The 26,778-nt window shown below is 40.3% G+C and overlaps 1 protein-coding gene across 2 annotated transcripts in view; it reads left to right on the top strand.

The window, feature by feature from the left end:
• Window positions 1–25,932, top strand: part of LOC130911234 (calcium-binding protein 8-like) — an 81,198-nt gene extending 55,266 nt beyond the window's left edge. The window contains exons 5-6 of one of the 2 annotated variants that reach the window (XM_057829066.1): window positions 12,060–12,216; window positions 17,723–25,932. In XM_057829066.1, coding sequence (XP_057685049.1) covers window positions 12,060–12,216; window positions 17,723–17,850 — 285 coding nt within the window. In that variant the 3' untranslated portion in view covers window positions 17,851–25,932. The remainder of the gene's footprint in view (window positions 1–12,059; window positions 12,217–17,722) is intronic. The other variant, XM_057829067.1, reaches the window with a different exon arrangement.
• Window positions 25,933–26,778: the final 846 nt, after the last annotated feature.

Here is a 26,778-nt window from a genome sequence, read left to right as displayed (position 1 = left end):
TTTGTATATTGTGACTAAATATTGCCAACTAGTGTATTTGTTGAGCTTTCAGTAAATGATACTGTAGTGACTAAACTGTTCTGCCCTAATGCATGATGGGAAGTAGGGCAACCATGACTGTGTGTGCTGGCTGCAAATGCTATATCTTCTCTGCGTTGTGTACAATATATGTTAGATATGTTTTGTATGATGTAGTGACGAAAAATTAAAAAACAACACTTCATATTTGTACTCAAGTAAAGTACAGATACATAAAAATGTACTTGAGTACAGTAACGAAGTGCTTTTACTTCGTTACATTCCACCATTTCTGTTTGTACAACCCCTAGCAAAACATATGGAATCATATGCTCGGGCGAGCACTCGCTCAGATATTTTATTATGTAGAATAAACTCAGCTTGAAAAAATAACGAATTAGTTCAAAAGTGCAGGGAAATAAATATAGAATCAATCCATTCCTAGGAAAAATATATGGAATCATGAGAAACAAACAAAGAAATAACAGTCAAAACACATCCCTAGTATTTAGTTGCATCACCTCTGGGTTTTATGACAGCTTGCAGTCTCTGAGGCATGGACTTGATGAGTGACAAACAGTATTCTTCATCAATTTGGTGCCAACTCTCTTTGATTACAGTTGCCAGATCCTCCTTGCAGGTCGGAGACATCCTGTGAACATTTTTTTTTCAATTTCCACCACAGGTTTTCAATAGGGTTGAGATCTGGGCTATTTGCAGGCCATGACATTGACTGGATGAGTCTTTCTCCAAGGAATGCTATAACAGTTTTAGCTCTGTGGCATGATGCGTTGTCATCTTGGAAAATGACATATTTTTAATTGAAGGGATAAGAAAGCTGTCTAAAATTTCAATGTAAACTTGCGCATTTATTGACTTTCTGCGCATTGAGGCACTTTCTCCCCAGTGCCTTTGCCTGACATGCAGCCCCATATCATCAAGGACTGAGGGAATTTTGATGTTTTCTTCAGGCAGTCATCTTTGTAAATCCCACCTGAACGGCACCAAAGAAAAGTTCCAGCAACATCACCTTGTCCAATGCAGATTCTTGACTCATCACTGTAGAATCTTGATGTTTTCTTCAGGCAGTCATCGATGTAAATCTCACTGGAACGGCACCAAACAAAAGTTCCAGCATCATCACCTTGTCCAATGCAGATTCTTGACTCATCATTGATAATAACCTTCATCCAGTCATTCACAGTTCATGGTTTCCTCTCCTTAGCCCATTTCAGTCTTGATCTTTTCTGTTTAAGTGTCAATGATGGTTTCCTTTTAGCTTTCCTGTCTGAAAATCCCATTTCCGTGAGGCGATTTTGCACAGTTCTGTCACATACCCTGACTCCAGCTTCCTCCCATTTCTTCTTCATTTGTCGTGTTGTACATCTTCTGTTTTAAAGACATATGGCCTTTAGTTGTTTGTCATGACGTTTGGATTTCTTCCTCGATCTACCAGTACGCTTAACTTTAACAACCTTGCTATGCTGTTTGTACTTGGTCCGGATTTTTGATACAGCTGACTGTGAACAGCCCACATTTTTGGCAACCATACGTGTAGTGTTACATTCAAGAAGTTTGCTAATCCTCTCCTTAGTCTCAAGAGACATTTCTCTTGTTGTAGTCATGATTCTTCAGAATCCACTTGGTCCAACAGCCCTGCAAAATGGGATAACCTCACTGTTTTTAACTGCTGACTAACGAGCAGATGTAATCGGAGGCAGGGTGCCGTTTAAGGAAAGGAAATTGACTGGGTGTGTCTGTATTTTCTACTCAAAATGGAGTGATTCCATATTTTTTTCTTCAGAATGGAGTGGTTTTATATTTCCCTGTACTTGCTCTATAAAAATAACATTTACTGACCACCACAATCTTTTTTTATTCATTTCTTTTAGTGTTTCTGAATGCCAAGGAGTTGCACTTTTGAAGTAATTCATTATTTTTTTCAAGCTTTTTATCTGAGTTTGTTCTACATAATTAAATGTCTGAGTGAGTGCTCGTCCAAAACTGGTGATTCCATACTTTTTGCTACGGGTTGTACAATAGGGGTGGGAACGTCTAGGTACCTCAGGATACGATACGATTTGCGATACAAGGCTCTCAATCACGATGATCTCACAATATGGTGATATAACAATTATCGATGCATGGGTCAGGCACAATTTTGTCAGTAATGCGTTACTAAGTAACGCGATACTGTAATCTGATCACTTTCTTTCATTAACGAGTAATCTGAAGTGTTCATTCTTCCAAACCAGTTATCTGATTAAAGTTAGTTTTCCTTAGTGTCCGTGCGTTACTGTTTTATATTGCCTCGTATTTTGTAGTCATGTAAAAAGAGCATTTTGAATAAATATGCTAGTAAGGTTCCCGCTACGTTTTTGTTTCGATGATAACCGCTGACAGTTACTTCCTGTTTTAGTCTCGAGTCACACGCGCTAAGTGTTTTGGGACTGAGAAAGGCGTGTACCAGGCTTCCAGCGAGGGTGCACATTTGAGCCGAGTGCAGCCACATGTTGAGATGTGCGAGGGCATATTGATCTGTGTACATCAATGAATGAACGTATTTTTCCTTCATTCTGGAGGGTTCCAGCGATAGGTTGGACCACCTACATATGCGGCCGTTTTGTAGCTTTGCCGTTGCAACTATGGGTAGTCATCACTCCAAGTTGGCAAGCATTGTCTACATCATATTCTTGTTGCAGATTTATGCCGTGTGGTGACGTGTTCGTTTAGTATCTTTGGGATGTGTTTTAAGTCCGATTGATTGTGCTTGCCACCACGTTTTGTGGCCAAATTGAATGGGTGTGTGTACGGCGTACTCCTGGGTTGTGCGCGCGCATCCCCGCCCGCCCCCACCTTTGTGTTCATTTAACTGTGCAATTCATTTGTGTGCTGTTGATTATTGTGTAGTCAATTTGCATTGTTTTAAATTGGTACTGATATGCTGTTAACCCTCACGCGAAATTCAGAATTTTTGACACCAGGCTTAATTAGTTAGCAGGGTTTCATTAGTCGGTGGAGTTGATTTGAACAAATTCCGGAGTGGCTAAGCTAGCGCAAGTTAATGATGGTTGAAATCAACTCTGCCGACTAATTAAACCTCCACTTACTCAAAGATTAAGCCTTATGTGAAAATTCTGATGTTCCCCCTTAAATTGGCTTATCGAAAAGTCGGTTACATGCGATGACATTTTTCTGTTGTCATTCTTAGGTTTAGGCGGCAGTGTGAGAAAAATTGGTAAAAAGAACCGGATAAATTGCTTTTAAAGTAACTTAATTACTTTAATAATAAAGTAATCAGTAAAGTAACTAGATTACCTTTTTGAGGCGAAATCAGTAATTACATTTCTTTTTTAAGTAATCTGTGACAACACTGGTCAGGAAATCATTCTAGGATATTCTACAAAACAACTAATAAACAGAAACACAAGCTCTTTACATCCTTCTGCTGTGAGTTGTATTGAGTTTATCGCTTGTAGATGTCCAATTCATTTGAACTGGGAGGGTGGCAAAGAATGGCACATTCATGCATTAGGGTCCTTGTTGCACCCTTGTCACCATCAAAATAGTTGCCCGTTTAGTTATCGATTCGTCATCAATTAGTTGATTAATCGTGGCAGCCGTAGTTTTCTCCTATTTTAATAAAATTTTCATCACGCCTCAGTATTTGAACTGATTTGTATTTGAATTGGTATCCGAACCGCCTTTGTTTTGTGACACGGGCGAAACATTGTATTACCTCTGCCAAGGACACGGAAACGAGGGGCGGGAGATTTGTCGGTTTGTTTGATGGCGGCAGCGATTATCGAGCACGGTCGGCGGACGTGCACAGAGGCCTTCGGGCTTAATAGCGCTAATAATGAATCACGTTGACACTAATTGGCTATTGATGATTTTGCTCTTGGCTTCTAGATGGCTTCCACTGACTGAAGAGGAACATTATGGGCTCTTTTTTTTTTTTTCTACTCCTTTGTCATTTTGTACATGTGATCGAAAATATTTAATTGGCTGCCATTGACAGCGATAGATGTCCGATCCATTTTGACTGGGAGGAGCTGGCAACAATCATTCATGATCTTTCAATGCCAGCCATCCAAGTTAGTAAGATATAACAACACACAAAATATCTTTAAAGAATACATTCGTTTCAAAAGCATGTCAACTCTAAATTGTAGATGAGAAAATGGTATAACTTGGGGTAGGAAAACAGCAAGTGAAAAAAAAACCAAAATCATTTTAAAATAAGTAAATAAATAAATAAATAAATAAATGTATAAAGATTAATAAGAAAAAATACCATTGAAAATTGATAAACGACAAAAAAATCTGAATCTTTTTTAGTATTTAAAGACCCACATAAATTTCACTATATTTGATAAATAAACGAACCAAAAAAATCATTCAGAGAAAAGTGAGACAAGATCAGACCTAAAATTAAAAAAATAGAAAATAGAGTTCCAAATTGTTTCGAAGAATAACACGAAATAATAATTGAGAGATTTATATGTATATACCTGGTCCTTCTAAAAAAATAGCATATTGTGATAAAGTTCATTATTTTCTGTAATGTACTGATAAAAAATAGACTTTCATATATTTTAGATTCATAACACACAACTGAAGTAGTTCAAGCCTTTTATTGTTTTAAAATCGAGGATTTTGGCAAAAAAGTCAAGAAAACCCAAAAATCCCTGTCTCAAAAAATAGCATATCATGAAAAGGTACTCTGAAGAAGCTACTAACCTAATCATCTGAATCAACAAATTAACCAAAAACCCCTGCGAAAGATTCCTGAGGCTTTTAAAAACTCCCAGCATGGTTCATGACTCAAAACCGCAATCATGGGCAAGACTGCCGATCTGACTGCTGTCCAGATGGCCATCATTGACACCCTCAAGCAAGAGGCTAAGACACAGAAATACATTTCTGAGCGAATAGGCTGTTCCCAGAGTGCTGTATCAAGGCACCTCAGTGGTAAGTCTGTGGGAAGGAAAAAGTGTGGCTGGAAACACTGCACAAGCAGAAGGGGTGACCGCACCCTGAGAAAGATTGTGGAGAAGGGCCGATCCAGACCTTTTGGTGATCTGCAGAAACAGTGGACTGAGTCTGGAGTAGAAACATCCAGAACCACCGTGCACAGGTGTGTGCTGGAAATGGGCTACAGGTGCCGCACTCCCTAGTTCAAGCCAGTTTTGAACCTGAAACAGCGGCAGAAGTGCCTGACCTGGGCTACAGAGAAGCAGCACTGGACTGTTGCTCAGTGGTCTAATGTACTTTTTTCAGATGAAAGCAAATTTTGCATGTCATTCGGAAATCAAGGTGACAGAGTTTGGAGGAAGACTGGGGGGAAGGAAAAGCCAAAATCCCTGAAGTCCAGTGTCAATTACCCAGAGTCAGTGATGTCTGGGGTGCCATGTCAGCTGCTGGTGTTTTACAAAGGGCAGGGTCAATGCAGCTAGCGATCAGGAGATTTTGGAGCACTTCATGCTTCCATCTGCTGAAAAGCTTTATGGAGATGAAGATTTCATTTTTCAGCACGACCTGGCACCTGCTCACAGTGCCAAAACCACTGGTAAATGGTTTACTGACCATGGCATTATTGTGCTCAATTGGCCTGCCAATTCTCCTGACCTGAACCCCATAGAGAATCCGTGGGATATTGTGAAGAGGAAGTTGAGAGACACCAGACCCAACTCTGTGGAGCTTAAGGCCGCTATCGAAGCATCCTGGGCCTCCGTAACACCTCAGCAGTGCCACAGGCTGATTGTCTCCATGCCACGCCGCATTGAATCAGTCATTATTGCGAAAGGATTCCTGACCAAGTATTGAATGCATAATTGATATAATTAATTGAAGATTGCCTTTTTTTTTGTTTTTGTATTAAAGAACACTTTTTTTGTATAGGTCGGATGAAATATGCTATTTTTTTTGAGATAGGGATTTGTGAAGAACTATAGTCCTCATGAAATGATGCAATCAAAACATGGCATAAGTAACACTACAGGGGTTTTGAGTTAATTTGTTGATTCAGATGATTAGGTTAGTAGCTTCTTCAGAGTACCTTTTCATGATATGCTAATTTTCTGAGAGAGGGATTTTTGTTTTTTCTTGACTTTTTTGCCAAAATCATCAATATTAAAACAATAAAAGGCTTGAACTACTTCAGTTGTGTGTAATGAATCTAAAATATATGAATCTAATGTTTATCAGTACATTACAGAAAATAATGAACCTCATCGCAATATGCTACTTTTTGAGAAGGACTAGTATATATTATATTAAGTTATGTAATTATATAATTTGTCATTTCACCTGTTTTTGGTCACTCAAGTGGCCGGCGTATCAATCTACAGTATACCTCACGTCAACACAGGCTGACAAGTTGTTATAATTTTGTCCGCAAATGAGCAACGAAGTGTTAAGAAAATTTATCCAATCTCATCTACGTCGTGCTGAATCCATTTTTGGAGATTCCGTGGGTTCCTCTGGCTTGATTTTGCAGTTTTAAATTCGTCAACACACTGCTAACTTCAGTCGCAACTCATGAGGTTCTTTCTAAACCGGAAGTTCGAAGCAGAAATTTTCCAAGATATTTCTCTCAGGAAACTTGTCTATAAGACAAAAAAAAAAACACAAGTACAGTATGTGTGTGCAAAATCATGGTAGAAAAAAACACAAATATTCGAAAAATACAATTCAGCCAGGCGACCCTGCATGGTGTCCACGGGTAAATTTAATTAGCTAATGATAGCACGACTATGTTCATAGGTAGCATAGGCATGTAAAAAATGTATTTCTTGTTGTTGTTTGTTCTGCCCCCCTTCTGTCCTCACATAACCCCTTCGTATTTGCCACTTTCTCCTAATGATTAAAACATAATGAACAACCAAAATGCAAGTGCTGTATACATAGGAGTAGCAAGGGTCCCCGGGGGCTCCAGGCAACAAGCAACATGGGGCCCTTCTGAAGCCTGAGTTATACTCCCGCGTTGCGCAGCGACTCCGCCGTCATTCGACATTCGATAGTTCTGCGGTGAGGGAACGCGTTGCTCTGTAATTCACCGCCAAGCCACTAGAGGGGTGTGGCGTTATGGTTTTGGGGCATGCTTGTTGACTTCCGCTAGTCGGAGAAAAAATAAACAATGCAAGATGGAACTCTTGAAAGTAAATATTCTGCTCATCAACACTGAATAAATATTGAACATACAAATGTTGAGGGGCAGGTGACGCAGAAGACTGTTTCGAGGCGGTCTGGCCGACTTTTGATGCCGCACAGAGAGTTTTAGACTCGGGTGGAGAGAGCTAGCTGTGGCGGCTAGCTTCAAACTGGCGTCGAGCACTTCGATCAAGGACTGAAAAGCCCTCCAGCCCGATTTGTTTGCCGTGTCCTACAACCAGCCAGTGGGAAGCCATAGCAGATTTCTGGCGTCTATGGAACTTCCCAAACTGCGTTGGGAGCCTTGATTTTAACGTTATCATAAAAAGCACCGAGGCACTCTCAATCAGTGATGATGTATCATGTGTGAACTGTGTTATTGTAAATTAAAGATCAAAACAACTCTTTTGACACCAAATCTGTGCTTTATTCTTCATCTACTTGAAGTGTGACACGTAAACAGACTCACAGCAAACATATGTACACAATAAATGATGAAGTGCACCAACCAAAAATACGACATAAAGTGATAAAAGTTGGCAGTTTTTGGCCGACTGGGTCACCGCTTCGTGTGGCCACTCGATTCCGAACACACACGTCTCGGTGATTCTTCCATTTTTTTTTTTTTTCAATCGCCGACCTTGCCATTTGGCAATCACAATAATGTCTTGACGAGACTTGCTCTTCGATGATACTCCCGTCGGCTTGATCCATTTTTGCGTGTAGAAAATAATGTTTGATTCTATTCTACAATGGCGGTGATTTCGCGATAAATCGGGAACAACAGTCTGAGCGCACCAATCACAGTCTGTTTCTGCCACATCATATGCGTCTACGCGACGCGAAGGTTAGAAAATTCGAGAGGCGCGCGTCAGGCTACGGCGCAGGGTCGTAACTCAGGTGTTCCTTGACGGCGCAGGTCTGACGCGGAAGTATAACTCGGCCTTGAGTCACTTGACAAACATACATACTCGCGCAGTATAATGAACACAAAGTTGGGGGGGTGCGAGTGTGCACTGCGTGCTCATGCGGTCAACTTGGCCATAAAAGTGGCGAAAACTAAGCACTTTACACTGACTCATATGGATGTACTTACAATCGTTCATGGAGGCACACATTTTAACAGGTGGCCGTCCTCTGCTCGAAATGCGTACCTTACGCCTATTGTCGCTCCCAGAATACGCAGCGCTTGTGACGTAGGACAATAAAAGTTACACTTTAAACAATTATGATGTATTAATAGCAGATTGGATTTACTTTAACAGGTATATTCTTCATGACATGGTTAATGCTGATTGGGTTTGATAACAGAATTGTTAGTTAAACTGCTAAATGATTACATGTTACTGAACTACTTCCTACACTTGTTACAGCGACAGTACAGTAAAGCTGTGTGTGCCAAATCTATTGACCCCCCTGGGGGCCCCTGCTGCTTGGGGCCCTAGGCAATTGCCTGGTTTGCCTAATGGGACGCGACGCCTCTGACTGTATATCAAACTCCCGTGTAAATACACTAAAACTGTTCAGATCATAAGGACACTCACCGCTAGAGGTAGATTTAAATTCTCTCTCGTAGCTGGAAAATTATTGACATGACCCTGTTGTGTGTCTAATCTGATAAGCACCAGCTTTGTTTTTCTCCAGTCATCACCCCCGCCATGCTGTCCTGGAAAGTTGACTGCAGGACATGTACGCTAACTTACTGATGCAGGAAAATAAATTTTTCATACTTTTCTTATCTGCAACCACCTGCTCCTTCCCATCACCATGAGCCACATCGGGCGGCGGCAATCGTGGCCGCTGACCTTTCCCAAGGACGCGCGGGTTCGGCTAGGATGATGCCAGGCGTGCGTCACTCTGTTTAGCAACTGTCAGCGCATTTCTTTGTCCTCATGGCTAAAGTCATTACTGTAATGCAAGGGTGTCAAACTCATCTTTGTCGCGGAACACATGGTAGTTTTGGTTCCTTCCAAGGGCATGGATGAGGACATGACTATGACGTTTTTTCTTTTTTTACTCTTACAGGGCACTCATTTAACTCACTGGCTGCCATTGAAGGCGCGACTGAAACATGAGTCAGTCCTCCCTGTTTATTAGTTAATTTTTTAAAAAAAACATGTTTTGAATTTACAGGCAGTTACGACATACTCGTAGCATAATTTGCCTAACAAAAGTCCGCTAGCTTAAATGCTACGATGCTAACGTATGTACAAATCTCATAGCAAATCGCTCACACTTGGCTCCACAAATTGTAGCTGTAAACTTAATTACAATCCATACACAAACATATATTAGCTGAAACAACTTACAGCCTTATGTGGGCCAATGGCATACCGCACGCAACACGTCACTTTTGCCCATTAATATTCATGATGTTAGCAATTGTTGCTAGGCGGGTCAAGCTCGCGTTTGTCCCAATGCTAAATGCATGTAAGTAGTGTACGAACGAGATGTTTACTGAGCTATTCTGTCAAAAAATCATGTCCCTGGTGCCCAATTTACTGGAAAAGATGTGGAAAAACATTCAAATGTTCAAGAAATGGCTTGAGTGTCAAGGGCTGAAAAAGACGGGAATAAGATCCGACCTGATCCAGTTAGCTTTTTTATCGACACCTTTTTCATGTGTGCATCTCCTTACGCCACTGACAATGACATTCTCCTGTTTCAACAATCTATCCTTTACCACCATATGCCATGTCTTTCTTCTATATTATATCCTCTGGTTGTCTTACGTCTCTGACTGTTCTTGGGGGCAATTCCCATTGCTATTTTTGTGTAGCGATCGCAAATGCTACTCAGCGACAGCCAACAAACACTTTTAATTTTTTCATTAATAACAAATTATAATTCTATCATTTATTTACACCTACCCCTTACTAAAATTGTTTTTTATCCAACAGAAAAGGTAACAACAGTGGCAGTCAGATACCATTTTAAATTTTTTTTAGGTCATTCATTGTAAGACAGAGGCAGCATGACAAAATGCCACGCTAAAAAATAAGTAAAAATATCCAAATGACTTACTTGTTCATCCTCTGAAGGAACATGGCCCCCAACAAAATGTTTACTGCATACGAAATGTGAATGGCTTCACCTTGCTGGCCTTAAACTGGTGTTTTTGGATGTCCGCGCAGGTTGATCCATTCATCACATTTTTTCCTCCGAGGTTTTGGTTTCGGGAAACGTTTGAAGAAAGCATCCTTCATGTGTCGTAATATCTAGTCGTTTCAACAATTTCCATAGCAGCATTGTTTGATCGGCATGTTCTTTTTTTGAAAGATTACTGGAGAAAATTAGCAGAAATAACATAGTTTGTATGCGAGGGCGTGTCTATAATGTCCCACTTCCGCCTTACGATGGCGATGTCACAGTCTGAAAAAAGCATTTGTGCAGTACACTATTGCCTTCATAAACAAACTAGAGGAGCACCCTGAGAGAGCAGACTTCAAATTAAGCAGCCAAATTCAAAACATAAGATGAAAAATAAATTTTAGTATAACACTAGACTGCAGTGGAGGTTGAATGATTTTGAACACAACCGTGGTTGACCTATAAATTGTCCAAATCCTATCGTGGGGCCCTTGATAGCAAAAGTTTCCTTATTTTTTTTATTTATTCATTTCTATTTTTTTCTCATAAAAATGCAAAAGGGGAAAAACAGTAACAAAGCTCTTATATTTATTTTTTAAATGTTTTAAATGTTAAATGTTTCAAATTTTTCATTTTCAAAAACAAAACAGAAAAAAACGAAATATTCTTTTTATTTTATTTTGTTCTTTGTTTACTCCTTAAAATTAGAAAACCTTAAATATTCTTTTTTTTTTAAATTTAAATGATTATTATTATTTTTCAAGAGGAGAAACAAACAGTAACGTACGCAATTGTTTGGTGCCAAATGTTTTCTTGTTAAAATGTGTGTCGTTTTGAACGTAAGTGTGTTATAGCTTTACAAATTGTCAAAAGTGAAGCTTCAAAAACCACAACTGCCTTGTTTGCTGTCTGTCTAGCTGAACAACTTCACGTTTGGTAAGGACAGAACACGTCATATTAAAAAAATAAAGTAAAAAAACAAGATATTACGGCGGTAATTAATTTTTTTTTTTTTAGATGTATCACGTTAAAATATTTAACGCAATTAATGCATGCACTGCACGATCCACTCACGCATTGTTGGGCTCAACCTGTACTGGCGCCATTTTACCTATATAGAGAGATTAAAGGCAGCGTAATAAGAGTAGAGTGAATTTTGGCTGCCTTTGGAGCCTTTTTTTAATTGGCTAAAGCCTTACAATCCCTCTCCCTACGATTAGAAATATTATGGGGAGCAATGTGGGGAAGCAAGGTAGCAATTGATCTTTTTCTTAACACCTTATATTATTTCCCAACGCAGAGAAGACATATCATTTGGTAGCATTAAGCACAGTCATGGTTCCACTTCCCATCATGCATTTGGGCATGGCTACAGTATCATTTACTGAAAGCTCAACAAATACACTAGATGGCAATATTTAGTCACAATATACAAAGTCACAAGTCTTTCTATCCGTGGATCCCTCTCACAGAAAGAATGTTAATAATGTAAATGCAATCTTGAGGATTTATTGTCATAATAAACAAATACAGTACTTATGTACTGTATGTTGAATGTATATATTCGTCCGAGTTTTATTAATTTTTTTCTTAATGCATTGCCAAAATGTATATGATCGGGAAATATTATCGGGACTGATTGGAATTGAATCGGGAGCAAAAACAAGCAATCGGATCGGGAAATATCGGGATCGGCAGATACTCAAACTAAAACGATCGGGATCGGATCGGGAGCAAAAAAACATGATCGGAACAACCCTAGTGGACTCCTCATACTTTCTGTTTTGTTTGTGCAGTTTGACATGCAGAGGATCACGCTGGAGGAACTCAAACATGTCCTCTTCTACGCCTTCCGAGACCACCTGACCATGAAGGACATTGAGAACATTATCATCAACGAGGAGGAGAGCCTCAAGGAGAACGCGGGGAACTGTCAGACCGAATTTGAAGGAGGTACCTCGCTGTCGGAAAGCGTTTGGCATCCACTCGTCACGTTTCCCGTCACCTACTGATTTATTGATTTGAGGATGCTGTCAACTGTGATAGCCGGAGCAGATGGATTGGAGAGGATTTGGGAGTCAAAATAAGCCAGTGGAGATGAGTAAGGTTAGGTTGTGAGGTGATGAGAAGACTAGAAGGATAGATTTGGGTAATTCCAGAACTGGAGGGCATTTGCCTTAAAAATTCTTGAAAAATAAGCTTTCACCTCTTTGGTTTTCTGCTAAATATTCATCAATAATATGTTATAAGCTATCAGAAACTTGATTAGCTCATCCTACAGATCAATGGGGAAAGAAAATGTATTAATAATTAATTGGTTGCCATTAACGGTAGTAGATATGAATTTCATTTGAAGTGGGAGGGATGGTAGTGAATGAACGAATTTTCATTCGCTTGCACCTTCCCACTTCAAATGGTTTAGAAGTCCAATAGTGATAAACTCATTTAAATTCACAGCAGAAGGATGATTGGATGCCACATGGTTGGTCATCTATCACCGTCAATTGCTGATTAATATCTTAAACTTGGCATAGTCACAATAACAGTTTTCCAAATTTGCACTATTGTTAGCTTTTTCATTATATGAGAAGCTAGCTTTGTGTACATTAATTAGAAATAAAACGAACTTTTTTCATTTTGACAAATGGCTGCAATGACAGAGAGAGTGAAAAGTTTCAAGGGGTTTGAAAACTTTCCGTACCCACTGTATGCCTGCAATGAGAACGCAGCCAAAATGTCCTCCAATTCTGGAATCACCTACAGTGTATCACAAAAGTGAGTACACCCCTCGCATTTCTGCAGATACTTAAGTACATCTTTTCATGGCACAACACTGAGAAAATGACACTTTGACACAATGAAATGTAGTCTGTGTGCAGCTTTTATAATAGAGTTAATTTATTTTCCCCTCAAAATAACTCAAAATATAGCCATTAATATCTAAACCCCTGGCAACAAAAGTGAGTACACCGCATGGGAACTAGGTACATCCCTAAATGTCCAAATTGAGTACTGCTTGTCATTTTCCCTCCAAAATGTCATGTGACCCGTTACAGGAGTGCTGTCAGCATTGCTGCAGAGATTTAAGAGGTGGTGGTGGTGATGGTGTGTGTGTGTGTGTGTGTGTGGGGGGGGGGGGGGGGGGGGGGGGGTCATTCCCACCAACATGCTTGACTTTAGGCATGACACACTTATCCAGGGGTGTCCAAACTTTTTGCAAAGGGGGCCAGATTTGGTGTGGTAAAAATGTGGGGGGCCGACCTTGGCTGACGTCCTTTATGTAGACCAATATAGTTAAGCAAATTTTAGCAAGCCATTATGTTTGTCACATTTGCTTTATTATTTTTTTAAATAATAATTTCAACAATCTCGCAACTAGCCTTTGTGGCGTTGTCTTTCTCGGCCTCTTGCGAAATACTGCTGCTGTAAAATTAAACTAGCTTCAAGTTGCTTCAATTTCTCGCTACGTATCTTCCCTGTAATCTTGTCGTACATGTCAGCGTGTCTCGTTTGGTAACATCGCCTCACATTGAACTTTTTAAAAACAGCGACTGTCTCTTTGCAAATGAGGCAGACACAGTTGTTGCATATTTTATTGACGAAATAGTACAATTTCCACCTATCCTTGAAGCGTCGGCGTCGCAGTCAACTTTCTTTATTTTTGTTGATTGCCGACATTTTAGAAAATTGGGAGTAAAAGGTCACACGGGGTAATGTTGCTAAGAGTGCTGCTGCCTTTTAGTGGGTAAATGAGGAGCAGCATTTAGTGTGTAAACTACTTCATATGCTGGTAGCAGTACTGCTGACCAATTTATTAAGTCTATGTGCGGGCCAGACGTTATTGATATTATGACAGTGGCTGGGGGCCGGATGAAATTTGACCACGGGCCGCATTTGGCTCCCGGGCCAGACTTTGGACACGTCTGCACTTATCTATGTACTCCACACCTGGTCACCGCCACACACGCTTGAGACCATCGGAACCAAACAAATTAATCTTCTCATCATCAATCTCATCAGACCATAGGACATGGTTCCAGTAATCCATGTGCTTTCTTGACATGTCTTCAGCAAACTGTTTGCGGGCTTTCTTGTTTTCAGAAGAGGCTTCCTCCTGGGGTGACAGCCATGCACACCAATTTGATGTGGAGTGCGGCGTATGGTCTGAGCCCTAACAGGCTGACCCCCCCACCTATTCAATCTCTGCAGCAATGTTCACAGCACTCCTGTCATGAGTAACATGACAGGAGAGGGAAAATGACAAGCAGTACTCAATTTGGACATTTAGGGATGTACGTAGTTCCCATGCGGTGTACTCACTTTTGTTGCCAGGGTTTTAGATATTAATGGCTATATCTTAAGTTATTTTGAGGGGAAAATAAATTAATTGTATTATATAAGTTGCACACAGACTACTTTTCATTGTGTCAAAGTGCCATTTTGTCAGTGTTGTCCCATGAAAAGATATACTTAAATACCTGCAGAAATGCGAGGGATGTACTCACTTTTGTGATACACTGTACATGGTGTGGTCGCACTTAATACAGAAGTTGTTGAGTTGCCACATGTGTGTGTCAAGCAGTCATTAATTTATTGCCTGCCATTGACAACCATAGATGCCCAATTCTTATAAACTGGGTGGACGAGCTGTGAATGATCAATTTTCGGTGCCATCAGCCTCTTCTAATCAAAATTGAATGGACATTTAGTGGCCTCAATGGTAGGCAATGAGTTAAAAAAGCGTGTTCTTTGGGGTTAAAGGTCACCGTTTGAGCAACAGGTTACATACATTTCCGAAGATTTGGCCAAAGAAGATAGAAACTGTTTTGGGTACAAGCAGGCACAAGCATTTCCCATCTGCCTCCAAGTCCGTCTGGTCCCTTGGTTTGTTGAATAGATCCAAATTGAAGGGGGAACTCATTCCTATCAGGTTAGACTAGGTGGCCGTTTACATGGTGACTCTCCGAGAATACGAAAAATTTCAAATTTGCATTTGCATTTGCGTCTCCATTCGAACAACGTCGCAATTCCGCATGAAAACGATGTAGTATTCATGTCAGGGCCTAGGGGGCAGTGCAGATTTACAGGGCGACAGAGAATGATGCACTCTGACCCCACCAAGCTCCCTCAGCCCGGAAAAAAACATGCCCGCCCACTCGAAGCAATGGCATTTTTCTTTTGTTCAAAAAGGCACAAAAATGAAAACATTCAACATATTCATTCATTCATTTTCCATGCCGCTTTTCCTCACGAGGGTCGCGGAGGTGCTGGAGCCTATCCCAGCTAACTCGGGGCAGTAGGCAGGGGACACCCTGAACTGGTTGCCAGCCAATTGCAGGGCACAAGGAGACATACAACCATTCACACACACACTCATACCTACGGGCAATTTAGAGTGTTCAATCAGCCTACCATGCATGTTTTTGGGATGTGGGAGGAAACCGGAGTTCCCAGAGGAAACCCACGCAGGCACGGGAAGAACATGCAAACTCCACACAGGAAGGCCGAAGCCCGGGATTGAACCCTTGATCTTAGAACTGTGAGGCAGACGTGCTAACCACTCAGCCACCGTGCCGCACATTCAACATATTTAATTTAAAAATATTATTAAAACAGTAAATTAAAGCCGATATTCCGCCATATTTGCTGTTTTTAATGTTTAGTAGCACCGCTGCGCAAGCCCAATGTGACGTGTACAAGTTCTGACGTTATCGGCGCGGTTTCGCGCCGCGGGAGCCTTTTATATGCATGCCGAGGAAGCACCCCTCAACCCCCCACAATCGGATTCTTCCACTTTGGAGGCAGGATTCAGAATTTTTCGTCTTCGCCTTCCGTCTTGGCCGACACCTTATGCACGCGAGGCCACTCCGCAACACAGTCATTGCGTCTTTGTGTCGCACAGTCGCCATGTAAACTGCCCCTAGTAGATAGACACAGGCGCTGGAAGTCACTCAAAGCAGGGTGTGCTGAGGATCTTTTTTAGTTTTTCCTCATCCAAAAACAGCCATTTAGGTCCAAATTTGTCATGCTTGCGCGATTTTTCCATACAAGGCGTGAACAGTGGCAGTGCACATGCATAATGCATAGTTTACGCACTATTTCTAGCCTACTACAAAGACAGCATTCCTTGGTAACACTTTATAATTATTCGTTTTACTAGTTAACAGATCGTTAGTAAACTGTTGATAAATGATTTATTGTTGATATGTGAAGTATTTGTTAACAGTTTGTTAAGCATTTACAGGGTGTTTCAATATGGTTGAACCCATTCTAAATGCCCATGCTAGTTGATGGATCTTAATAAAACTACAGTATATACACTTTATGTTGAAGGTCATAAGTTTTATTGGTTAAATATACAAAGAAAAGTACAAATATTTGTTGGTTCTACGGCAGATTCTCATAAATGTGCAACATGAGCGCAGCCTGCAAAATGCCTTATCAAAATGCCTTTTCTTTTGACGTGAACGGCATTTCTTCACCTGAAAAGGTAGAAATGCCAAACGTTTCACACAAAAACTTGAAACGTTTCTACACAAACTGTGTTTCAGGTTAAGAACACCTGTAAATACTTAACAAACTGTTAACAAATACTTCACAAATCAACAATAAATCATTTATCAACAGTTTACTAATGATCTATTAACTAGTAAAACCGATAGTTATTATAAGTGTTACCCATTCCTTTTCACCTACAGTGTGTGTTGGAGTTTTTGTATTGGAAATTTTGTGTTGTGTATTACAGTATATAAGGATGCAACAATACTCGGTTTTATATTAAACCTGTCATGATAGTGAGCAGGCACGTGAGATGGCCTGGTGAGGAAGTCCAAAAGTTTATTTGATCCAGAGCGGTGGTGTTCTTCGATGTAGAGAGCTTGGGCAGAGGTAACAAAAGACGTGAGGCGTTGGCGAGATCCTAGGACAAAGCAAGAAGGGTCGATGATCAGATAAGGTCACTCAGAAAAATCCAAACGCCAGAAGGTACTAACAGTATACTGAAAAAAGACGATTCGGCGATGTGTTGGAAATCTGGCTGGCTTAAGTAGGCTGGTGATGGTGATTGCTGACAGCTGCCGTCGCTCCGCCAGGTGCTGGGCCTGTAATTGGATGACACACACCCAGACACCTGCCCAGCCAGGGGCCTGACAGAACCGTTCGATACGCTCTCTTCAATTCAATACTCAAAAACATTCGATCCAAATGAAAAGCTACCATAATGTAAATTTATTTTTGTCGTCTCTCTCGCTAAAATGTCTGGCGCAGCTTTGCCTTGAAAAAACAAACTCTGCCGTTAGCAGCCCCCCTCCTCCACTCCTCCCCCAAACTGCATGTAAGGTGGGAGCTGTGGCACACGGGGATCATTCCCGCGCCACTGTAGATAGATATGTGAACATGATAAGATGATAGGTTGAGGTATGCTGTTTTTGACTAGCGTTGTCGCGTCTTTTTCCTTCAGTCCACCCGTCGAAGAAGAACCGGCAAACATGCGTGAGGAAGAGTCTAATCTGCGCCTTCGCAATGGCGTTCATCATCAGCGTCATGCTGATCGCAGCCAATCAGATGCTGAGGAACGGCATGGAGTAGCCACGCCCACTGTGACTCGCACGCACGTAAACACACTTTTTGTCTTTTTTCCCTGGCGCTCCACCCCCTTTACTCCGACAGCAGGGACACTCAAGGGCTGACGTTACCCACAATCCTCCTCTGTCCCCTTCTGATGATGCAATAAAACGGCGCCGGCCATGGGAAGGAGGACTTGATTTGAGGAGTTTCACGGAGACTGGATCGACATAGCGACTTGACACGGTGAACGCACGCTTTGGCCGTCGCAAGGAATGCTGGGAATTGCAGTTTTTTTTCAATACACTTTCTCCATCAGAACTACTATGAGCGATGGTTCTTCAACCTCCTCTCCTTTCTCCTTCTACTCCGTCCCATTAATCTGTGCTGTTTCCCTTCGAGTTTGTGTGCATCTTCATTTCAGCGTTATTGATCGGTTCACGGTTGATTGACGGGTGACACTGTAGTCTTTTTGCATAATAAGCTTTACACATGATCAAGCACATCTTGCAGCAATACCGATATCTCACATCCATTTTCTAAATCTTACACTCATCACTGCATTGGCTGCCACTGACAGTGATAGACATTGGGTGTCAAACTCATCTTTGTCGCAGGCCACATAATAGTTATTGTGACTGCCACGATTAATATTCAACTAATTGTTTAGCAAATACTCTTTGGAGAGTCGATCCATCTTTTAGAGACATACAGTTATATTCAAAATTATTCAACCCCCACTTTCGTATAGTGTTGTGACATGTCTGACATGATCAATGGTGTACCGCAAACACACGTCACTTTTCATATTCATGACGTTAGCAATTGTGGCTAGGCGGGTCAACCTCCTGTTTGTCCGCAAGACTAAATGAATGGAAATGGTGTACGAACGAGATGTTTACTGAGCTAAACTTACCAATTCTGTCTGAAAATGATGTCCCTGGTGCCAAATTCACTGGTAAAGATGTGGAAGAACATACAAATGTTCAGTTAAAGAGATGGCTTGAGTGTCGAGGGCTGAAGAAGACGAGCCGATCTGATCCAGAGTTAGCTTTTTTATCGACTCCTTTTTCTTGTGTGCATTGCCTTACGCTACTGACAATGATATTCTCCTGTTTCAACAATCTATCCTTGACCACCATATGCCCTGTGTTTCTTATATATTATATCCTCTGGTTGTCTTACGTCTCTGACCGTTCTTGGGGCAATTTACATTGCTATTTTTGTGTAGCGATCGCAAATGCTACTCAGTGACAGCCAACGAACACTTTTAATTTTCTCATTAACAACAAATCTTAATTCTATCATTTATTTACGCTTCTCCCTTACTAAAGTTGTTTTTTATTTCAATAGAAAGGGTAACAGTGGCAGTCCGATACCATTTTAATGTTTTTCAGGTCATTCATTGTCAGGCAGAAGCAGCACGGCAAAACGCCACACTAAAAAATAAGTAAAAATATCAAAATGGCTTACCTTTTCATCCTCTGAAAGGACCATGGCCCCCAACAGAATGTTTACTGCATATGATTTGTGAATGGCTTCACCCTGCTGGCTTTAAACAGGTCTTTTGGACGTCTGCACAAGTTGATCCATTCTTCACATTTTGTCCTCCGAGGTTTTTGTTTCGGGAAACGTACGAAGAAAACATCCTTCATATGTCGTAATCTCAAGAGTCGTTTCTACAAGTTCCATAGCAGAAGTGTTTGATCGGCATGTTCTTTTTTGAAAGATTATCAGAGAAAACAAGCAGAAATAACATGGTTTGTATGCGAGGGCGTGTCTATAATGTCCCACTCCCACGTTACGATGGCGACGTCACAGTTTGAAAAAAGCATCTGTGCTGTACACTATTTCATTCATAAACAAACTAGACGAGCAACCTGAGAGAGCAGACTTCAACTTAAGCAGCCAAATTCAAAACATAAGATGAAAAATAAATGTTAGTATAACACTAGACTGCAGTGGAGGTTGAATGATTTTGAACACAACCGTGGTTGACCTATAAATTGTCCAAATCCTATTGTGGGGCCCTTGATAGCAAGAATGTTCCTATTTTTTCATTTTTTATTCATTCATTTCTATTTTTTTCTCATAAAAATGCAAAAGGGGAAAAACAGTAACAAAGCTCTTTATTTTGTAAATGTTCATTTTTAAAAAAATTATTTTTCATTTTCAAAAACAAAACAGAAAAAAACTAGATATTCTTTTTATTTTGGTTTTGTTTACTCCTTAAAATAGAAAACCGTATTCTCTTTTAAATTTAAATGATTTTTATTATTAAACAAAAAGGAAAAACAAACAGTAAGTAACATTTTTTTTTTTAATTTAAAAAAGGAGAAAAACTATGCATTTTCTTTTACGAATTTAAATATAATATATATAATAATAATATAATATAAATATCAGATTTTTGTTATCCTTGATCTGTCACTGAGGACAACAGAAGTTTTCTTTAAATTTTATTTTAGCAAAAAAGTTACTGGGGTATTAATTAATCGGTGGAGTTGATATCAACAAATTCCGTGCAGTTTGTTAGCTATTTGTTGTATTTGTGGCTAACCTAGCGTGAGTCAATAGTACAGTTCTAGCATGCCAATAAAAAACAACTAATGGACGCATGAAAATTACTGATCACCAGAGGTGGGTAGAGGAGCCCACAATTTTACTCAAGTAAGAGGAGCGTTACTTCAAAATAATATTACTCAAGTAAAATTAAAAGTAGTCATCCAAAAATGTACTCAAGTACAAGTAAAAAACTATCCAGTGAAAAGACTACTCTAGTAATGAGTAACATTGTGAGTAACTGCTGTAAATCTATACGAACTGTTGTTACAATGATACTGTACAATATCCCACTACATAACCACAATAAGCCAAATAAATTATTTAAAAAAAAAAAAAAAAAACATTGAATTCCTACGAGAGAAAAAAAATTACATAAATGAAGCATTATTCATCCAAACAGCTTGAGTGCCCTCTGGTGGAGAAAATATTTCCTTCATAATTACTATTATGAAATCAAAAGGATCATATCTCCGGTTTTCCGTGGTCAATCGGTGCCAAATAAAAACTTGGAGAGAGGTTAAAATCCGCGCTTTCGAGTCATGTTGAGGGAAGCGCTCTATGTCAAATAATTAGGTGTTTTTTTTTTTTGTTTTGTTTTTTTTTAAATCAGTGCTTTAAAGATACCACATAATTGAACAGGCTCGTGTGAACATAGAACGGCAAGCTTGCATCTGATTGGTATAATGGAGTCATGTGATCATTGTTGCAACGTCTCATTGGTGAAATTGATAGAACTACTCCTGGCATTGCTAGCAAAATAAATAAATAAATGTAATATGTAAAATAAAGAGGAAAAATATAACGACTCTTCTGAAGCCCAAAGTAGCAGAGTAAGAGTAGCGTTTTTTTCTTCAAAAATCTACTCAAGTAAAAGTAAAAAGTATGGCTTAGTAAAACTACTCTTAGAAGTGCATTTTTCTCAAAAAGTTACTCAAGCAAATGTAACAGTGCATCCAACCCGTTACTACCCACCTCTGCCGATGTCCCATGCAATCAATAGTTTTGGGTATGTTTTCGGGATAAAGTTATTAATACAATTTACCATTGCATGTCAATAATTGTAGTATGGACAGAAACATTTGTAATCCAGCAGCTCTGCAGGGAACAGGCTGCAGAGCAGAGTGATATTTTTTCCACCCATGTATTTATGTCGTAGCCAGCTGCAAGTAGCCAGTTTATATTGTTCCTCGTTCTTCGTACGGAATTTGTGGAAACTTTCCTTTGCCCATTTCTTCTGTTTCCACAGCCTCTAAATGCACATTTCACCATGTTGCCGTCCTTCAGTCAAGTCAGTTGACTGATGCTGCATTCGAGGAAGGTGTAAAGTCGGAGTTTCCAACCTCTGACCTGGAAATATATCACTGGAAAGCCACTCGAACTGGGAGGTTTTAGTCACGAAGTTGGAAAAAAAAGTACCCAGTAATCACAAGTTGATTCAACCTGACATCAATCGACGAAATAGCGCTGCCTGTCGAAAAGCAGACTGTCAATAGTAAAACTAAAGATGGCAGTTTACAGTTTGTCCTATTTACCTTAGCCGTTGTTTTTTCTCCACTATTTAATCGCTAAGCAGATTTGCTTGAGGTCAAAATGTCTTTTGATGGCCAAAATAATAAACAACTTGTCACGATCAGCCATCTTTGCAGTTACCATTCGCTTGGAACGCTATGAGGTCGCAACTGGTACCATCAGAGTGCGATAAGTCAGACTTCTACCTTCTTCAAATGCAGCCTGAGCACGAGTGACCGAAGCACTCATGTCTACTGTAGTCACATTCAATGTTCCCTCTCAATCTTCATGTGTCTGAGCAGACACGCAAGCTCCCTGAGCAAACAGAGGACCACTGTGAGCAACATCAGATGTGTACGCTGTGGCCACACATCAGTATCACACCTGTTGAAAACCTTGGATCACAGCAAGATACGTGGCTTTTTAAAAGAATGAAAATACAGCAGCAATTTGCATTAGTTTAGTTTTAATATACCGTATTGGTCCGAATATAAGATGGGGTTTTTTGCATTGAAATAAGATTGCAAAAGAGGGGGTCGTTTTATATTCGCGGTCTAGACGTTATACATGACGCCAGATATCATTGAAGCGATGTTCTGTTATGACATATCTCAGCTACTCTCCCCACTAGATGGCGCCAGATATTATTGAAGCGATGTACATATACATACATACAGCGATATACATATATATATATATTACTCAGTTTTACAGCTTGTTCTTTTATTTGCACATACTGTACTCTGACAGCCATTCCATCTTAAAAGAACCGCTTTTCTTTTTTAATTTGGCTTGATGAGTGTAGTATTGCTGCCCGTTCCTTTTGCTATGATCAGGAGTTAGCATTTGCGTCTCTACTCCGCTGCACTGCTGTTGGCTAGCTAACCTGCAAGGCACATACAGTGGGGCAAATAAGTATTTAGTCAACCACCAATTGTGCAAGTTCTCCTACTTGAAAAGATTAGAGTGGCCTGTAATTGTCAACATGGGTAAACCTCAACCATGAGAGACGGAATGTTGAAAAAAAAAAACAGAAAATCACATTGTTTGATTTTTAAAGAATTTATTTCCAAATTAGAGTGGAAAATAAGTATTTGGTCACCGACAAACAAGCAACATTTCTGGCTGTCAAAGAGGTCTAACTTCTTCTAACGAAGTCTAACGAGGCTCCACTCGTTACCTGGATTAATGGCACCTGTTTTAACTCATTATCAGTATAAAAGACACCTGTCCACAATCTCAGTCAGTCACACTCCAAACTCCACTATGGCCACGACCAAAGAGCTGTCGAAGGACACCAGAGACAAAATTGTAGGCCTGCACCAGGCTAGGAAGACTGAATCTGCAATGGGTAAAACGCTTGGTGTAAAGAAATTAACTGTGGGAGCAATTATTAGAAAATGGAAGACATTCAAGACCACTGATAATCTCCCTCGATCTGGGGCTCCATGCAAGATATCACCCTGTGGCGTCAAATTGATAACAAGAATCCCAGAACCACACGGGGGGACCGAGTGAATGACCTACAGGGGGCTGGGACCACAGTAACAAAGGCTACTATCAGTAACACAATGCGCCGCCAGGGACTCAAATCCTGCACTGCCAGACGTGTCCCCCTGCTGAAGCCAGAACACGTCCAGGCCCGTCTGCGGTTCGCTAGAGAGCATTTGGATGATCCAGAAGAGGACAGGGAGAATGTGTTATGGTCAGATTAAACCAAAATAGAACTTTTTGGTAGAAACACAGGTTCTGGTGTTTGGAGGAGAATGAATACTGACTTGCATCCGAAGAACACTGTGAAGCATGGGGGTGGAAACACCATGCTTTGGGGCTGTTTTTCTGCATAGGGACCAGGACGACTGATCTGTGTAAAGGAAAGAATGAATGGGGCCATGTATCGAGAGATTTTGAGTGAAAATCTCCTTCCATCAGCAAGGGCATTGAAGATGAGACCTGGCTGGGTCTTTCAGCATGACAATGATCCCAAACACACAGCCAGGGCAACAAAGGAGTAGCTTCGTAAGAAGCATTTCAAGGTCCTGGAGTGGCCTTGCCAGTCTCCAGATCTCAACCCCATAGAAAATCTGTGGAGGGAGTTGAAAGTCCGTGTTTCCCAACGACAGCCCCAAAACATCACTGCTCTAGAGGAGATCTGCATGGAGGAATGGGCCAAAATACCAGCAACGGTGTGTGAAAAGCTTGTGAAGAGTTACAGAAAACGTTTAGCCTCTGTAATTTTTTTCCACATTCCGTCTCTCATGGTTGAGGTTTACCCATGTTGACAATTACAGGCCTCTCTAATATTTTCAAGTGGGAGAATTTGCATAATTAGTGACTGTGAGTTGACTAAATTCTTATTTCCACCACTGTATGGGCTGCGTTGCATAAGTCAAGTGAACTGTGTCACATTATTGGCTAGATACCTGTTGCTCATTGAGTTACGTTGCAAAATGGTACAGAAAACCTTCTGTAAATCAACACAGGAGTCTAGCTCACTTTTCACTCGTTCTCCGCACCCACCCAAGTCATGCATCTTACAACTCTATATAATCGTGGTGTAGTAACCCACCAATAGGAGCGTCGCGTTGGCGTATGGAACGCACCAATGGAAGTGTCGCATTGGTGTATCAAACGCACCGATCGGAGTGCTGTGCTGTGCTACGTTTCTGTTGAATTTTATTTCGTGCGCTGCATCGATTTTCTTGTGCGCTGAGTTTGTGCAAGTGATTGCGCACGCGCGCAGCTTAGAAGGAACATTGGTCACATTATGCATTTAAAAAAAAATAGTCCTGCAGAATGAAATGAATTACGGCGGTTTGCTGTGACATTTTTGTGGCTGCATGGGTTTTTCAAACAATGATCTGCATTTTGAATTTAATTGACTATCTTAGAACTTTTAATGTCGTTTTATATTAGCATGCTAGGATTGTACTATTGACTCGCGGTAGTTTAGCCAATCCGGAGCCCTGAAACTAACAAATAACTGACAAACTACACGGAATTTGTTAAAATCGACTCCACCGATTGATTGAACCCCTGCTAACTCAAAGATTAAGCCTAATGTCAAAAATTCGGAACTTCCACTTTAATGCACAGGATTGACTTTCGCGGGCCTCACAAAATGTTGGGCAGTGCCGGATCAGGCCCCCGGGCCTTTTGTTTGACAACAGTGTGATAGATGAAACAGAGTTGCTTTAAATCGGAACTGTTTTACACTGTAACTTTCTCAAATTGCCACTTAAAACACCCAAACTAAGGAAAAATGTGCTCAACCTTCCAACTGTTATCTCGGCTTTAATTGTTTGTCATAAATTCACACTGAGTACCATTGACAGCAATAGAAGTCCAGTCCAATTGGACTAATAGGAATGGCAGCGACCATTCGCTTGCTGCTTACCCTCCCTGTCCAAATGGATTGGACATCTATCCCCGTCAATGGCGCCGAAACATGCTCATTCAAGGAAGAAGCCACGTGGTCTCTTTGACCCCGCCCACACGTCGTGGTTCGTTATGTGTTGTGTACGTATGTTCTGGGAAGTAACAAATCACTGTGACTGCACAGATAACAGCAACGCCCACGCACCGGGTGACGTCACTCTAAGGCACGTGCGTGTTCCAAGCCATAATAGACACAAACGGGATGGCCAGTAATTTGGTGTGAGCGCGCCCTCTAGTGGTCATCACACGAATGACGTATTGGCTTGCATTTTTAGTATGAATTACGACGAAGAAAATCTTATCTTCAGCCATATTGATTTAATGTTATAAAGCGAACATTATTAGTAGATTATTTTTTTGTATTGGTGGGTTCGTTTATAGAAAATATAATATATCAAATACAAGGTGTATGAAAATTTCATTTTTTAAATGAATATAATGTCTTGTATTTTGTTATTTAATGTGTTTTACTCACTGCTTATTAATGTAAACGTAAAATAATCCACTTTCATTTTATAATTTATAGATGATATATTTTCTAACATTTTACAATTTATTTGAAAAAAAAAAGTTATAATAACAAACGCATGTGTATGATTGTCTATTTTAATAGTACAATAAATCGTCCTCGTTATTTATGATACAAAAAATATAATTACAATGAATTAACAAGTGATTTATTCTAACAATTGCAGTGGTATGAAAAAGTATCTGAACCTGTTGGAATTTCTCACATTTCTGCATAAAATCACCATCAAATGTGATCTGACCTTTGTCAAAAACACACAGATGAAAAAACAGCGTCTGCTTTAACTAAAAGCACCCAAACATTTATAGGTGTTCATATTTTAACGAGGATAGTATGCAAACAATGACAGAACGGGGGGAAAATAAGCAAGCGAACCATCACATTTAATGTTTTGTGCCCCCCCCCCTTAGGCAGCAATAACATCAACCAGACGCTTCCTGTAGCTAAAGATCAGTCTTGCACATCGATCAGGACTAATCTTGGCCCATTCTTCTCGACAAAACTGCTGAACTTTCAATCAGATTCTTGGGATGTCTGGCATGAATCGCTGTCTTTAGGTCATGCCACAGCCTCTCAATGGGGTTCAAGTCTGAACTTTGACTTGGCCACTCCAGATTGTGTATTTTGTTCTTCTGAAACCGTTCTGAAGTTGATTTACTTCTGTGTTTTGAATAATTGTCGTGTTGCAGCATCCATCCTCTTTTTAGCCTCAACTGTCTGAGAGACGGCCTCAGGTTTTCCTGCAAAATATCCTGATATAATTTTGAATTCGTTCTTCCATTAATGATTGAAAGTTGTCCAGGCCCCGAGGCAGCAAAACAGCACCAAATCATGATGCTCCCACCACCATTCTTCATGGTGGGGATGAGGTGTTGATAATTGTGAGCATTTCCATTTTTCCTCCACACACA

This window comes from Corythoichthys intestinalis, unplaced genomic scaffold (genome assembly GCF_030265065.1).
Source record: "Corythoichthys intestinalis isolate RoL2023-P3 unplaced genomic scaffold, ASM3026506v1 HiC_scaffold_23, whole genome shotgun sequence".
NCBI classification, from domain to species: domain Eukaryota; kingdom Metazoa; phylum Chordata; class Actinopteri; order Syngnathiformes; family Syngnathidae; genus Corythoichthys; species Corythoichthys intestinalis.
Note: the sequence above shows the minus strand (reverse complement) of the source record. Positions and strands in the feature narration are given on the sequence as shown.